Raw genomic sequence first — 17,385 nt, forward strand, 5'->3', positions numbered from 1 at the left:
ATGAAGTCCAGAAAGGTGAAACTATTTCCTTGTCACTTGTCAGAGATGGAGTTCCAGAACCTTTCCTAAGCTCTTCACTCCCCAGAAGCTGGTGGCTTTCCCAGCAGGGCTACCATGTAACCATTGCATATGCCCTTGTAAACAAATATTGATGTACATGTCTTCCCCCATTAGAATATAAGCTCCTTAAAGTTGGGGACTAGTTTTTGAGTTTGTTTTTTTCTTTATATCCCTAAAGCTTAGCACTATGTCTAACACTTAGAAAATACTTCATAAATCAATCAACTGATTGATTAAATTTTGCTTTCTACCTGACTTTTAGAATCATAAAAGAAAAACCAGTGAGAAAAAATAAGTTCAAATCAAAACTGAGCTTTGCTCATGCCCAAGGCCTTCACAACTGTTTTTTTTCCAAAACCCGGTTTGTAAATGTCTGGGCTTGTGACGATGTTTGGTTCGATAGAATACAAATATTGGCCAAATATGGGCCAGTGTTCATTACCAAGGATCCATGGGTTTAGGGCATTAAGAAACAGAATGACTACAGCTCATGATGTAGATTACTCCAAGCCGATGAGAGTAGGTCAGAGTGAAGGCCATCATCACCTCATATACAATCTCAGCTTGGGCAGAGAATCTCTTTAATTAGGGGATACAAGGACATTTCTAGTGTCTGTTGATTCTCAAATGCAGCTTTCATCAGAACGATGGGGGTGGGAGGTGGCACAAAGCTATTGATGAATCAAAAAGCTTAGGTTGTTGGCTGGCTTCACACCTGAGTCTGGAGGCACTTTCTCACACCCCACTCCTTCTATTTACTTAGGTGTGTTACTTGGTTTCTGGGTTGCTATTTATCACCTGAGTGAACTGGTCAAATAAGCCCCAGCCAGTCTCAGCTTTGGCAACCTCTGGAGCCTCCTATTCAGAGCGCCAAAGCAAACTGATATGAGGCCAGCCCAAGGCAAACTTGGGTGAGCATTTCCAAATCTCTCTGTCTCCCCCCTCCCCATCCACCCTCAGCATTATCATGGGGTTTTAGTCAAAAGTCTGGGCATTGACATTCACATGTAGTTTTTCAAAGAGTGATCAACATGAACGATTGAGAAGGGAATCACTTCAATAAAGAATAAGTGAAATCACTAACCCAATATTGGAACTGGAAGGGATCTTGAGGATCATCTAGCCTAATGCCATTTTTCTTTTTCTTTCCACTTAAAAATCATTCTATTAATGCCTTTTATTTTATACTGTCTCAAACTATGGCGACAATGTTGATGGAAGCATGGTATTTTCACCTTTTTGTTTGTTTTTTTCTTTTTCATGGATCTTTTTCCTCTTATGGTCTGACTTCTTACACAATGACAAATATGGAAATATGTTTTAAAAGATTGCATGAGTTTGATCTCTATCAGATTACTTGCTGTCTTGGGGAGAGGGGAAGTAAGGAAGGGAGAGAGAAAAATTTAGAACATAAAGTTTTTCAAAAATAAATATTGAAAACTATCTTTATATATATTGGGGAAAATAAAATATTATTGAAAAATTTATGCTCACTGTCTCTCTCTTTTTTTCTCCTATACATGCACACACACACAGTACACATATTTGTACGTAACTAGATATACATGCATGTATATATATGTCTATAAACACATATATATCTTATTCTTGACTCCAAACCTCCCTTGTTAAAAAGAAAAGAAAGAAAAAACATTTAAGTGATCTAAGACAGTTCTAAAAGACTCATTATGGAAAATGCTATCCATATCCCAAGAAAGAACTATAGAGTCTGAATACAGATCAAAGTATATACTATTTTCACATTTTTTGTTTTTTTTTCTTTCTTGTGGTTTTTCCCTTTTGTTCTGATTCTTCACAGGACTAATGTGGAAATGTGTTTCATGGGATTGTACATGTATAACATATCAGATTGCTTGCTGTTTTGAGGAAGAGGGAAAGGAAGGAAAAAGAAAAATGGAAATCACATTTTATAAAAGTAAACATTGAAAACTATCTTTACATGTAATTGGAAAAAGTAAAATACTGTTAAGTTGGGGGAAGGGAACGGGAAGAAAAGAAAAGAAAAACATTTAAGCAAAAGCAACCTACCCTGGACAATGTATGTAATATCCTGCTCTCTATTACCTCACCTCACACAAGGGGAAGAATGTTTTATTATCTGTTTTCCAGGCCCATTATTCCAGATGAGAAAACAAGTCACAGACAAGAAAGACCTCCCTAAGTTTACATAGTTAGGAAGTAGCAAAGCTTGGATTCAAGTAGGACAGTGTGTCCACTATTAGTAAGAAAGTATATAGGAAGGAGAAATGGAACTAATGGTGGAAGATGGATGACTAAATCCAACCTTATACCTAATTTCATTAGTTCCCCTTGGTTGCAATTCAGGCTCAAATAAGTTATGTGGGTTCTCTCTCACTGATTCAATTTAACAGGAATTCACTAACTGCCCTGGAGAAATATATCTATGGGGAAGCAATAGGTAGACAGAAAAATGAACACACACCATACAAATGATTTGAGGAAGTTTGAGAAAGCATTAACAGCTAAGGGATCATTATTCCTACATAAAGAGTGGTACATAAGCTGAGCCTTAAAGTAAACTAGAGATTCTAAGACACAGAGATGAAGAGGAACTGTCTTCCAGTCATGGAGAATTGCTTTTAAAAGGCATGGAGGTGAGAGATGGTATGTTGAATTCAGGAATAAGTAAGTACATAGGAAATAGAGTGCATGCAACAGAGTAAAATGAAATACATTTGGGAAGGGAAGCTAGAGCTACGTTGTGAAAGGTATAGAAGATGGCCTAGGCAAAGGCATGGATTCAAGTAGTATGTAGAATGCAGAATTTTGGGAAAAAGAAAACGGGTCAGTTTGGCTGGAATAGAGAGGGGAGGGGAGTAATGGGAGGAAAATGTAGGAAGGCAAACTGGAGTAGATAATGCAGGGCTGTATGTATCAAATTAAGGACTTTGTGTTTTCTATTAAAAACATGATTTTATTAGAGCCAATAAGGAACCATAGAAGATTCTTGAGCAGGGAGTGATAGAGGCAGACTTTTGCTTCATGAAGATTATTTAGGCAGCTATCTCCTCTCAGAAAAGGCATTCATTAATATTCTACCCTGAAGATGTACTTTGGGACAAGGGGTTCCTAAATTGCGAGTTTACCGTATTAATGAAATCACATGAAGAAAACAAGCATTTATTAAGCACCTATTTTGCAACAGACACTCTACAAATATTATTATATAAATGTTATCTCATTTTATTCTCATTTTTCTAAGAGGTAAGTGCTATTGTTGTCCCCATTTTATAGATGGGAAAATTGAGGCAAACAGAAGCTAAGTGCCCAGGAATATACAATTCCTAAATGTATCTAATTCAGGTTTTCCTGATTTCAGGTTCAGGACTCTGCCTATTTTATCACTTAGCAGCCCCTTGATTCTTGATAGGATGGCATAGGATGCACAACCTGCTGACTCCCTTAATTATATACTGTCTGATCATTTCATCCAGGCTCTGCTTACACTATCATAGCAGTCTCCTAAATGGAAGTCTCCTCATATTCAGTCTCTCTCCATTGCCTATAAGAAAAATTAAAACTTCTTATCCCAGCATTCCCCTCTGCCTTTCCCAACCTAGCTCTAGCTTCCCTTGTCGGATTTCATTTTGTTCTGTTTCATGCACTCTATCCTATGGACTTGCTTTTTTCTGAACTCAACATATCAACTACCACCTCCATGCCTTTGTAAAGGCAGTTCCCCATGACTGGAAGACAGTCCCTCTTCACCTCTGTGTCTTAGAATCTCTGGGTTCCTTTAAGGCTCAGCTTATGTACATCCCCTTTACAAGAATCCTGATCCCTTTGCTGTTAATGCTTCCTCAAACCTCCAAGATGTAACTCCAATTTCAGAGTCCAACTTTACCTCCCGGTACTCCCATTCTCATTCCCTGACCTTTTCTTATGCCATCCCACAGTGCATATTTCCACTTTTACCTCCTTCTGATGAAATCCTATTTGTCCTCCAGAGTCCAACCCAAGTACAGGCTCCTCTGGGAAGCCTTTCCTAGACTGTTCTCACCACTGTGACCCAAATTACAAAGTATATAAGTCAGGAACTGTTTGTTGACCAAATAAGTAGACAAAGAAAGCCACAAAATAAACTCTCCCTTAGTACTAACTATGCCCGCCACTAATAAAATCAAATAATAGAGTCAGTGTGATCTAATGAATGGATAGAGGGCTGGACTCAGAACCACAGAGACCCGAATTCTAATCCCACCACTGACATCAACCATATGACATGGATAAATTACTTTATCTTGCTGAGCCTCAGTTTCTTCATCTGTAAAAATGGATCTGTAATGTTTACTTCCCTTCCCCCAGGATAGTTTCAAACACTGAAGAAAATAATGTTATGAAGCAGTTTGAAAATTTTGAAAAGGTCAGTCACTTCCTTTCCTGGGCCTCAGTATCCTAATCTGTAAAGTAAGATGCTTGGGATATATAATCTTTAAGATCCCTTTTGACTCTAAAATTCAATTATTTAATGAAGTAGTTCTTTCAGAACATGGCCAAAAAGGATCTAATATAGATGATGGAAAAAAGAAAAAATGCATCTATTTTATCACTAAAATGAACTTTTTTCTCCCTGATTCCAGCTACCAATAGATTCAGTCAATTTAGTGAATTCAGTAGGGAAAGAAAATCAACCCAACCATTTGTGTTTGCCATCTTGCAGTCCAAATAACCAGCTGGCTTTTAACTCTTTGGGGGGGCTACAATGTAAACACAGTCCAAATTCTGTTTCAGCAGGAAAAAAAGAGAGTGACAGGATGGGAGAAGAAATTAGGCAGATCCTGTATTACCACTGCTTGAATTAATTTCAATTTTAATCCTGCTCTTGAGTTTGGAAACATGAAGCAAAGAGTGACAGAAAACAGCTAGCCGCAAAGAAAAAAAGTCATCCTTCCCAAAGCTAGGATGATGCATAGATGAAATCAGACAGACCCTCTCTCAAATCTGCATTCCTGGTTCTCAGCACAGCAAGATTTAGCAGCTCACAGTTTACTGCACTTTAAGCTTTGCAAAGAGTTTACCTATATTAACTCAACGTCCATTTTTGTTCAGTCATTTTTCAGTTGTGTCCAACTCTTCATGAATCCATTTGGGCAAAGATATTGGAGTGGTTTCACATTTCCTTCTCCAATTCATTTTATAGGTGAAGAAACTGAGGTAAACAGGGTAAAGTGACTTGCCCAAAGTCACACGGCTAGTGAGCGTCTGAGGATGAGTATTCCTGACTTCAGTCCAGGCACTCTATTCACTGTGCCACCAAACTGCCCTAATAACCCTGGGAGGTAAGTGCTATTATTATACCCATTTTATAATTGGTGAAACTGAGGCAGACGGGTTAAGTGACTTGCCCAATGTCATAGCAAGTGTCAGAAGCAGAATTTGAACTCAGGCCTTTGGTTTCTAAGGGCTGAATTCTTTCCACTGCTCCACCTAGCTACCTCTATACATTGGTACAGTAAGTGAAGGGAATTTTATAATTCAATGATAGAGAATTAAGAGAATTAAAAAAAAAAAAAACTATAGCTGACATTTATATAGGCGTGTGTGTGGCTTTATGTTTGTAAAGCACTCTGCATTATCTCTAATAAAGACTTGAATCTACTTCCTGATCAATCATATATGACTCTTCATGATCCCGTTTGAGGTTTTCTTGGCAAAGATACTTCAGTAGTTTGCCATTTCCTTCTTCAGTTCATTTTACAGACTAGGAAACTGAGGCAAACAAGGTTAAGTATTCTTACCCAGGGTCACACAGCTAATAAGTATTTGAGATTTGAATTCAGGTTTTCCTAATTCCAGGGACAGAATTCAACTTACTTCACTATCTAGCTGACATAAGTTAAATGAGGAGGAAGTGACAAAAGGTGATAAACATGGGAGGCAATAAAATGCTGTGGAAAGTGTGATCGAATTTTAGTCAGAAAATCTCAGTTCAAATCTTGGCTTTACACCTGGCTAGGTGAGCCCGAACAAGTACTTTCTTTCTGGTTTCCATTTCCTTATCTGTAAAATTAGGTCATACTTAGGTGATCTCTGAAGTCCTCCCAGCCCAACCCCGGCCCCCCAGTTCTAAACATATGTTCCCACAAACATCTTTTTACTTAGAACAGAAATAAGAGGGGGACTTAATACATTATTTTGTACCGAATGCACTTTTATGTATAAGTATTACAACTTCCAAGCTACATGTCATCCTTGAGTCCTCATTCTCACTCACTCATTCACTCACTCACTGCACATGGTCTATCAGTTGCTAAATAGGGTCATTTCTTTCTTTGGAATATCTCTCATTTATCTTATTCTCTCCTCTGGCACAGATGGTGCACTTATCACCACTCATCCCGATTACTGAAATTGTCTTCTAAGCAATCTCTCTCCCTCAACTCTCTCCCCTTCTCCAGGCCATGTTCCACTCAGCTACCAAATTGATCTCCCTAAAGCACTAAGTCGGACCGTGTCACTCTCCTACTCAATAAACTCCAGTGTCTCTCTCACCTCCATCATCAAATATAAAATCTTCTATTTGGATTTTCAAGTCCTTCACAGACTAGCCCTTCCAACTTTTCCAGTCTTCTTACTTTTCTCTCCCTCCACACACTTTTTGATCCAGCAACGTTAGCCTCCATGCTGTTCATCACAGAGAATACCTTCTGATGCTGTGGTCCTCCACATCAAGAATGTACTTATTCCTTATTTCCTTCTGGCTTCCTTTAAGACTCACTAAAATTCACCTTCTGCAAGAAGCCTTTTCTTCCCTTGCTGGTGATTTTACTCCCTCTGAGATTAGCTCCAATTTTTCTTATATACATTACCTATTGATCTGTCTGTTTGTCTGTCTATTTCCCTATTTCTTTATCTTTTTTTTTTTTACATATTTGCTTATTTTCTCCTCCATTAGATTTTTCTTCTTAAAGAAAGAGAATTGATTTTTCCTTTCTTTATATCCTTGATGCTTAGGCACATAGTAAGTGGTACCTATTAATCTGACTTGATCATAAGATGCTTAAGGACAAGAACCATATCTTAGCTAAACATCATCAATCTCCCATAATACCCAGAAGTGCTCTCTACACACAATACATGCTTATTAAATGTGGATTGATTTTGAATGTGCAACAGAAATTCAGACAGCTTCCTGATAGCAGAATTAGTAGGAGTTCCTTAGTAAGGTTTGTGATCTGCACTGGAAATCTAAAAACATAGGTTAGACTAAATGGAGAATTGTCTTAAATGTTGACACTGAGGTTTTGACTTTGCTCAGGAGATAAGGTGATTCCTGCAGACTGCTGGTCTTCTTTCTCCTTTTGGCAGGAGAGAAAGGAAGTAGGTTTTCCACTAAGGTTCTGATTCTAGTTGCTTTTCTGAAGATTTCAGTAGACCTAGCACCTGAGAACAATTTTGGAATTCAATAATAGCTCATCTTGATATGCAAATCTTAAAGTGATTTGCATATATGATCAATTTGAACATGTCTTTACAGATATGATCTTTTAAATGCACAATCATTCAGTTCTCAGCACAGAGCTGGAGGATAATGGCTCCTCGTTAATACTACTTGATTAATTCTCCTAACAACCAAGTAAACTAGTGTTACAGATACCATTACCCTCATTTTACAGATAAGAAAACTGAAAGCTTGATTTCTTCAGCATCAAACAACTAGTAAGCATCATAAGTAGGACCAAAAGTCTATTCTTCCTGTCTCCCAGTCTAACAATCTATCCACTACACTGTGCTGCAAATTCATTAAGAGTGAAGAAAAATAGGAGACAGAGGGCTTGTAGAAGAAATCTGCCAATCTATACTCTTAATTTTTTTTTGGAGGAAACCATTGCAACAGAGCCAGATCATGACCTCCAATAAAAAGCTAATCCTTTTTCACTTTGATACTGGCTCTCACCTGTAGTTAAACCACCTGGGGGAAATAACATCAATAAAAACAGCTTAGAAGGAACTTCAAAGGTTGTCTGGTTCAACCTATTGATTTTACAAAAAATAAAACTGGGGCCATCAGGAGATAAAAAACAGAAAATAATCAGAATTTGAACCCAGGATCCCTAACTACCAAAATAGTTTTTTTCCCCCCTCTGTATCACCTCCATCAGAAAAGCAGACAAAAAAAAAAAAAAATAGGGAAGTTGACAACTTTGCAAAGAATGAATTACAAGGGTGGGGATGGGTAGAGTGTTTTGAAACCACATTCACATGTAACACATGGGTAATTTGGGAGAGTTTATAGCTGTAGTTTGACTATCTTATCCCATGAGAACAAGCAAATTCCTTATTTCTTGGGAGAGGTGGTATTTTGTAACACAACCTTAAGGGTAGGTAGCAGAGTCAGAGCAGTGCCAAGCTTCCCTCAGTACCCCACAAGCTTGATTTAACTTATTCAATAACAAAGTTTGAAAGCTCTTTGAGTCAGTTATATTCTGTCTGTTCAAATCAATTTTCAAATATGCTAAGAGAAGCAACCCCCCCAAAAAAAAAACTAATTAAAAGACATTTCTTATGAAATTAATTCTTAGAAATCCAAGGAAAGGGCATTGACCTTTAAGTTCAAATGGAATGTATAAAAAGAGGTACTGTGAGGGAGCAGGCTTACAATTTTCAGGACTACCTGCCAATGTTGGAATTTGCCAGACAATTGGTAACTGGAAAAATGCTATTTTTACCTTAAATGGGAATTTCAAAACAAATGAAATCTAATTGAATGGCTACTTCTGCAGTTTCTAAAATTTAGTTTTTAGGGAACATGCTACTTTCTCCAGAATGGTTTCATTTAATTTGATTCAATTTTGATCTCCCATTCTTGGGAGATCAGAGCAGATATATTCAGCATAAAGTGGTACATTGTCAATTATATATACTGAATCTGGACTGTGTTGACAAGTAACCTAGGACAGATAATCAGATAAAAGAATATTGTAATGGTAGAGAACAATATTCTCTAAAACAAAGGGAAAAAGTGAGATCTCAAGTGGAAAGAGCACTGAATTTTGAGCTGAAGATATAGACTAAATGAGCTCTGCTACTTATAGCTCCTGAGTCTTCAGCAAGAGACTTCTGCATCCTCAAGTTCAATATCCCCATCTATAAATGAAGGGGTTGGACTAGATCAGTTTCTTAACCTGATTTATGTAGAGAGATTTCAAAGAATGCTGTGATGTTGATGGAGGGTGGGAGGGGGAAAATCACATCCTTAATTTGACTAACCTCCAACTGAAATTTAAAATTTCCTTTAATTATTTAAAAACAGTATTCTGAGAAGGGATCTATAGGTTTTATTAAATAGCACAAAGGGTCCATGATACGAGAAATGTTAAGGTTTTATGGACTAGGTGAGATGATCTCAAAGGTCTTTTCTAGTTTTGATATTCTCTGATGATCAGAGATTTTGACATACCTCCAGTGAGAAATGGTACTCTTTTTCTTCAGCTAATTAACAGTGACATTTGGATTTGAACAGGCTAGTTTTACTCTCAGGGTTTTATTTTTTTTTCCCCGCTCTGGAGATATTCTCACTGAAACCCTTCAGCTCAGGATTCAGGATAAATGCTTTTTTTTCCAACCTTGTTGAACGGAAACTTCAGGCAATTTCAGTACCAGATCATCTGATTTAGGGGCATTCTTTATCCCTCCTTCTAAAAGGGATTTTATGGCATATGTTTATTTTTTTTAAAGAATGTTTTAACTTCATTTTTTTGGCATATATTGTAAAGGAAAGAAAATGAAGATTAATTTTGTTTTGAGGATTTTGAGCACATCAATATTCTCCTAGGTAGTGTCTTGCACATACCAGGGGCTTAATATATGCTTGTTAGATTGGATAGAATTGGATCGGTGATATCTGGAATCCAATAAAACCAGGGTTTAGAAGGTTTGCTCTTCAAAGCTTGTTCTTCAGTCATTTCAATCACACCCAACACTTCATGACACCGTTTGGGATTTTCTTGGCAAAAATACTGGAGTGGTTTGCCATTTCCTTCTCCAGTTCATTTTACAGATAAGGAAACTGAGGCGGTATTAAGGGTTTTGTTTAGGATAATGTGGCTAGTGAGTGTCTGAGCTCAGATTTGAACTCAGGAAGATGAGTCTCCCCAACTCCAGGCTCACCATTCTATTCACTGCCCCACCTAGCTGCCCCCATCTACAAAGACAGATTCATGGAATTTTGAGCTATTCAAGTTTATTATACGTTGCCTAGCCCAATCCTCTCACTTTTCAATGAGAAAACAGAGCCAAAAGGGTCATTGCCAATTGGGAACTATTTAACTAAATAAATAAAAATACAATGGAATGTAGATAATGCTAGTATGTGGTTTTCCAAGTCAATAGGGGGCTGCGGAGATCCTCACAAATGGTTTCATAACACCCTGTTTCTATTTGCACTTGACACCACTGTTTTAAGGAAATAACTTGGTGAGAAGTTACTGTCCAAAACAGCAACTCTTAAAATAGTCTGTCTCTCCTTCTCTCCTCCCTCTCTTCCTCTCTCTCTCTTTCTGTGTTTCTCTGTGTCTCGGTCTGTCTCTCTCTCCTCTGTCTCTGTCTCTCTCTCTGTCTATCTCTTCTGTCTCTGTCTCTATCTTTCTTTTTGTCCCTTTCCCTCTTCCCTCTCTCCTCTTTCTATTCCTCTTCCACTTTTCCCTCTTCCCTTTCTCCCCCCCTCTCCCTTCCTCCCTCTCTTTCTTTCTCTCTCCCCTCCTCTCCCTTCTCTCTCCCCCCAGCTCTCCCCTCCTCTGCTTGTCTTTCCCTTTCTCCCTCTCCCTCTTCCTTCCCCCATCTCTCTCCTTCTCCCCCCTTTTCCCTCTTCCCTCCCTCTCCTTTTCCCTCTCCCTCCCCCCTCTCTCAGTCGATTCCCAACATAAAACAGAAATCTCATTTGATTTTTTTTACTCATTTCTAAAACTTATTTAAAATGTTTAATCAAGAAACTCAAGACCAAGGTAATATATAAGCAATTTGGGAGTAGGAGCTGATTTCTCTTTTGTCTTTAGATGCTTAGTGTCTCTGTGGCTTGTTTATTTGGACAGTCTCTGGTTTCATAGTATAGGAAGGAGTTTATGAGAAGGAACTTCCTCTCCCAAATCAGATCTAATTCTCTTGTAGCTTAGAGTCTTAAAGAGTTGCCTGGAGGTGCTGAGATGTTTAGTAATTAGTGCTGGGTCACACTGCCAATGTAGCTGAAATGGATTTGAATCCAGGTCTTCCAGATTCAGAGGACAACTCTATAGTTACCACACCAAGCTCCTTGTTTTTAATAAGTGCTTAATAAATGCCATTTGAATTGGATTGATATAAACAGCATTTATTTAAGTGTGGTGTTCTCCTTGTAGGAAGGGGCTGTTTCTTTTCTTTCTAGGTCATTGATTTCTTTCTTTTTATCACTATCACCTAGCATTCTAGCCCCGTGCCTTGCACATAATAGTCAATTAATAAGTGTTTGTGAAATTAAATTGAATTAAGTTTCCCATTAGTAGATTAGACCCTCCAGAGGAGCATCAAAAAGACCGTTGATAAGACTGCTTCCTCTTGATTAGGCCGTGTATAAGGAAGCCCTCTCCCTGAGTTTGGCAGTACACAATAAGTTAGAATTCTGCATTCAAGTAAATTATTTCTGCAAGAGATAGAAATTTGGAAAGAAGTTCTGATGCTTCTGCATCACAGGCGTAAGTAAGGCTTCTCATGATAATTGTGGAAATATGTATAGAAGAATTGCATATGTTTAATATATATTGGATTACTTGCCGTCTAGAGGAGGGAAAAAAATTAGGAACACGTGGTTTTGCAAGGGGTAATATTGAAAACAATCTATGCACATGTTTTGAAAATAAAAAGCTTTACATTTTAAAAAAGTAAGGCTTCTAAATAGCATTGTATTTTTTTCCTACATGATATGCTTCTGAAAATAGGATCTCAGAAATAATAGGCACAAAAATAAGAAGTGGTAATGTTCTTAAAGATCATCTAAATATAATCCTTTTTTTAAAAAAAAATGAATATATGGAAGCCAAGAGAAGTAGAGTTTAAGTTAAGAATGTTGCCCTCTTTAAATTTCAGAAGATTGTCTTATTATTTTGTAAACTATGCTGTTTATTTGTTAATAAACTTTATTTTATAGTTAGGATAAAAAACCAGTTTGATGAAAAGCCTCTACATTCTTTGTGGAATTTTGGCAAGGGGAAGAGTGGTTGTTTTCAGCATGAGGGATCACTGATTTGTTCAAGGATTAAATAATCTGTTTGAGGATTGTTCAGTCTGGGGTCACTAGTGATATGTCATGATGTGACTCTTTAGGTGGGGAAACCTTTTTTCCCATACTTTCTCGGAAGCACACTGTGGTCTGAACTGCCTCTAGCCAACCTTCCATTACACAATTAAGAGATAACCTTTAAAAAACAAATACCCAGAGGGAGTGATTCATTGACTTAGATTCATACCACTACAAAGAAATAATGAAATCAGATCTCCCCAGTCCCACCCTTCCAGGAATGGATTTGATTCTGGAGAACACTGGGAGGGAGGCCTTCCCTGGAGGAGAGGAAAGGGGATGGAGCAAAAAAGAAGGTATAAAGTCTTTTAATACTGACATTCTAGCCCCCTGAATCATTGCTATGACCCAAATTCTGTATTTCCGATGCTTCTGAGCTAGGATTCTGCAGCCATTCATTCACAAATATCCCGAAAGATATAGAGTTATCAGTGTCAGATTTGGCAACAGAAAATCGGGATTCATCAAAGCTCTGTCATTTGCTACCTATGTGACCTTAGCCATTACTCTCTGGGTCTCAGTTTTCTAATTTGTAAAAGGAGGTGTTTGGCTAGAGATGATTTATAAAGTAACTTCGCTATCTAAGGTTCTGATACTACGATTCCTCTAAGTTAGATTAACTCTCCAAACCCCAGACTAAGCCAGTCGCCGAGGCCTCAGTCGGATAAGTTTGGATTCTTTACTATGGGCATGGAGAAGTTCCTGAGATCCTTTATGTATGAGAATGGACAAGCCAAATGCAAGAAGAGATGACCCAAAGCAATTATAATCAAGCATGGCTGTGATTGGGAAAGTGAAATGGACTCTAATCAGAAAGATTGAACATGTGCCAACAAAAGATAAGTACGATGGTCAAGAAAAGCACTTTTGAACTCCCTCATTTAGTGTTTCATCCAACAGACACCTGTGGCTCCAGCACCATCTCCTGGTATTGTCTCAATTCCCCAGCCTTCTGCTCTGATCCTTCCAATGTTTCACCTTTGAGCAAAGTACCTCCTCATAACATGACCAGACAATCCCTTTCTACAAGCCAGCTTTAAAAATTCCCAGACGTAAGGACCTTCTTTCTATACCAGAGGCAAAAACTCAATGATACCTTCAGAATACCCCACCTTGAGTGGCTGAAGATTCTCAAGTGAGCAGAGCCACCTAGTGGTAGAAATAAAAACGTTTTTACGATGCCCCCATTTCTTCCTAAAATAGTCTGTCCAGGTGTTCGATTTTTTTTTTTTAATTATTAAATGTAAAGCTTCATTCTTTCCCCTCACTGTTGTTTATATTCACCCCCTTGGAGACTGTTTCTGCCATCTGTTTTCTGTACAAAACAGCCGCCTCTCTGATATACACAAACTACAGTTTAGCATAATTTAGAGCGACTGAAATGAAACTGGAAGCAGACAGTTAAGAATGTACTTAGAAGGTCTGGGAAGTATAAATACTGATTTTAAGAAATGTATAAGTGGATATAGGCTTATAGATTCAGAGCTAAAAGAGACTTTAGAATTGGTCAATTAGTTCAAAATCTTCATTTTATAGATGAGGAACTGAGGTCCATAAAAGGCATATGGCTTGTCAGGGGCACACAGGATATAGATAGATAGATAGATAGATAGATAGATAGATAGATAGATAGATAGATAGATAGATAGATATAGATATAGATAGATAGAGATAGAGAGAAAGCTCTAACTTTAGAGCCAATGCTGTTTCCACTGAACCACAATGTCCTGTATGTTTTGTGCAGCTTTTCCTTCCTTTTCCTCCCCCCATCTCCCATCTCCACACCTGTCCACGTATACAGCCAGGTGAAGGAGCCCCTTCATTATCTGCAATTACCTGGCGTTGTGGTTTGACTCCTTCTCTTCTTCTCTGACTGTGGGCAGACATTCACATTCAGCTGGGAAAAGGTGAAAGACATTTTGGCCATCATTAGTCAATGTCACTCCATTTCAGGGACATCAGAATGAGCACAGGTGAGTACAGCCTCATCCTTTGGGGATGGACTCTGTCTTCCTGGGAAGCTCTAGAAGTCACAGGTATGGCTTTGGTAAGACCCTTTAAAGGTCTTTCTCACAGCATCAAGTAGATGTTTTTAATCACTTCATCTCCCCTTCCCTTCCCTTCTCCCACCCAAATATACTGGAATTCCGGATTGCCTCGATTACTCAAAGTATATCAGTGACCACACCATATCCCCCCCGGTTCCAAAATTAATGATGTGAGTATTTCAGTATATAAAATAAAAGAAAAATGGCTTTCTGCTGTGGTTATGATGGTACTAGAATGACTTCCACAGAAGACAAAATGCAATGGAAGCTGTAGGAATGCAGTTAAAGGCAGCTCATAAATTCTTTAATACAAGGGGCTCCTAGATGAGGAAAACCTTTCTTTCAATGCAGGCTAGCGCCTTCTCTGTAACTTACAGTCTTAAAAAGTTGCCTAAAGCACTAATGGGTTACATAGACTAGCATGTGTCAGAAAAGCCGCACTTGAACTTGGTTTCTTGGTTCCAAGGATAACTCCCTATCTATCGCTGCCTCTCTTATAGAAGCATTTAAGGCTATTAAGGGAATTAGAAATCTGCCTTAAAATGAGATTAAAGATCTCTACTATCACATAATCGCTTGTTTTAAAGAATGGAAAACAATAAATGTATTGGCTAAATAGATTATGTATTCTTATGATTATTATGATTAGTATCTTAAATTTCTTCTTGTCTAATTGCTACCATGCTTCAGTTCCTAAATAGAAACATCCTCTCCTGTTTTGAAAGATTTCCACTGGAGGGAGGGAGGGAAACTTGATTATTGTTAGGGAAACTTATCTTTGTAGATCTGGGGAGAACTTCTTAGTCTCATTACAAAATATAGCTAGATATTAACAGTACCATTTCTGTTTATACTGTTCATCCATTTATCCAGATCTTCCATTTCTATTTCCATGACAGAGGGTGTATCTTCTTCAAAAATAGGGCTGGAAAGAGGAAACAAAAGGTAAGTTAGGAAAAAAAAAAAAGTTCCCGGAGTCCCAAATGTCTTAGCACTGTAGAAGAAGATAAAGCTTCAGTATCTTATGTTCAGGGCTGGCCTAGGCATTCTGCCTCATTCAGTGACATTAATCTTCACTCAAAGCTAAGAATAAAGAAAACATCAGTCTCTCACTGAGCCAAAAAATGAGAAAAAATAATAAATGTAATATCAACATGTGGGCTGTAGGATGAAAACCACAGGGTGGCCCAAAAGCCAGACTAAAGGTAGAAAATGCAGTCAGCACAGACATATCAACCAGGAGACTGTCTTCAGGAAGGTCACTCTTCATGTTTTAGCCCTGCCAAGTCTTACTTCCCTTATCATCAAAGACTTTCTGAAAAAAAAAAAAAATCACCAGAGGTCAAGAAACTATCTTCAATCCTCTACTTTCTTCCCTTTTTTCTCCTCTGGAAAAAAAAATGGAACTTTTCCATTTCAGAAATCCATTGCAACCAATTCTCAGATTTGATAATTGACTGTAGAATAAAATCAGAGAGAAACTGTCTGGTTATTATAGATATAAAAAAAGAAAAAAGAAAAGAAAAGCCTCAGTATTTCCTTTGTGCAGGGTTTAGACCTCTGATTTCATCAGTGTGGAAATGTTCCCCACAGATACAGCTTAGCAGCTCAAATATAACTAGGAGTCTTGAAGTTTCCTGGCCCTTTCAGAGGACAAGTGGACTTGTCCATCACACAACTTTTATGTGTCAGGAGCAGCATTCGAATTCAGATCTTCCTGATTCCAAAAATATTCCTTTAACCATTATGCTATACTGCTACTCCCATCCCGGGCAAGCAAATTGTCCAATCAGATAATAATTGGTTGAGTTTGGGAGAAGCTTTGTCGGAGCAGCAGAATAGACAGGAACTTGAACTTGGAGTCAAGAAGACTTGAATTCTAATCCTTCCTTAGACTGGATGTGTGATCTCAGACAAATCATTTAACTTTTTTCAACCTTCATTTCTTCATCTGTAAAATGGGAATAATACTAGCACTTATATCAGTGAGTTGTTGTGAGACTCAAATGAAATAATATACATAAAGCAATTTTTTTTTTTTTTGGCTGAGGCGATTGGGATTAAGTGGGTTAAATGACTTGCTCAGGGTCACACAGCTAGAAAGTGTATCTGAGGCTAGATTTGAACTCAGATCCTCCTGACTTCAGGACTGGTGCCCCCATAAAGCAATTCAAAAACATTAAAACTTCCCATAAATGCCAGCTATTATTTTGTAAGGATTATATTTCTGCTGCCATCTATTTTGGTTGCAACTATTCCTTTGTTTCAGGGGGAAGTTGTTCAGTAAGAATAAAACTACCTAACAATATTAGAAATAGATAAGAAAAAAAATCAAGGGTTGGGAGATATCACCCAGAAAATTTTTATTACCTATCTTGTCTTTACAATCATTAGTAGCAAGGATATATTGTGACATAATTAACATGTATAGGACTGCTTGCCATTTAGGGGAGGGAGTGGAGAAAGGGAGGGGGAAAATCGGAACAGAAGTGAGTACACGGGATAATGTAAAAAATTACCCTGGCATGGGTTCTGTCAATAAAAAGTTATAATTATTTTTTAAAAAAGAATCATTAGTAGCAGATATAAGAAGCTGTTCATTTGACTAAGATAATCAAACCAATGGGATTTTTTTCTAGCAGCTACATCGATTACTAAGAATTTAGTTTGGTGGGAAGAAAATGCATTTCTTCTTGTTCACCACTTAGGGACTATCTTTTGGGTTATCATGCTAAAAGGTACACAGAAATCCCTCTCTAGGAGAAAAGAACTTACTCCCTCTTTCAAGGAGAATCAGGAGAAAAGAAAGACTTGAAAACAAGAGAATATCAAGGACCTGCAGAGTTGTATTTTTCAACAATTGAGCAGATTTAAGAACTTGAAAATGTTTACCTTTTGATGTTTTCACTTCCTAGTTCATCTGAAATAAAATAAAAATAAAATAAATATTCTCAACTATTTATCACT

General features: G+C 37.8%; 1 protein-coding gene across 2 annotated transcripts in view; it reads right to left on the reverse strand.

Moving 5' to 3' along the window:
- The window catches only part of TMEM154 (transmembrane protein 154), an 84,773-nt gene that overhangs the window by 17,557 nt on the left and 49,831 nt on the right, over positions 1 to 17,385 (reverse strand). For both annotated transcript variants that reach the window (XM_051963886.1, XM_051963885.1), the window contains exons 4-6: positions 17,311 to 17,338; positions 15,258 to 15,343; positions 14,207 to 14,267 (exon numbers count right to left, since the gene is read on the reverse strand). In XM_051963886.1, coding sequence (XP_051819846.1) covers positions 14,207 to 14,267; positions 15,258 to 15,343; positions 17,311 to 17,338 — 175 coding nt within the window. The remainder of the gene's footprint in view (positions 1 to 14,206; positions 14,268 to 15,257; positions 15,344 to 17,310; positions 17,339 to 17,385) is intronic.

Source organism: Antechinus flavipes, chromosome 6 (assembly GCF_016432865.1).
Source record: "Antechinus flavipes isolate AdamAnt ecotype Samford, QLD, Australia chromosome 6, AdamAnt_v2, whole genome shotgun sequence".
Taxonomy (NCBI): Eukaryota; Metazoa; Chordata; class Mammalia; order Dasyuromorphia; family Dasyuridae; genus Antechinus; species Antechinus flavipes.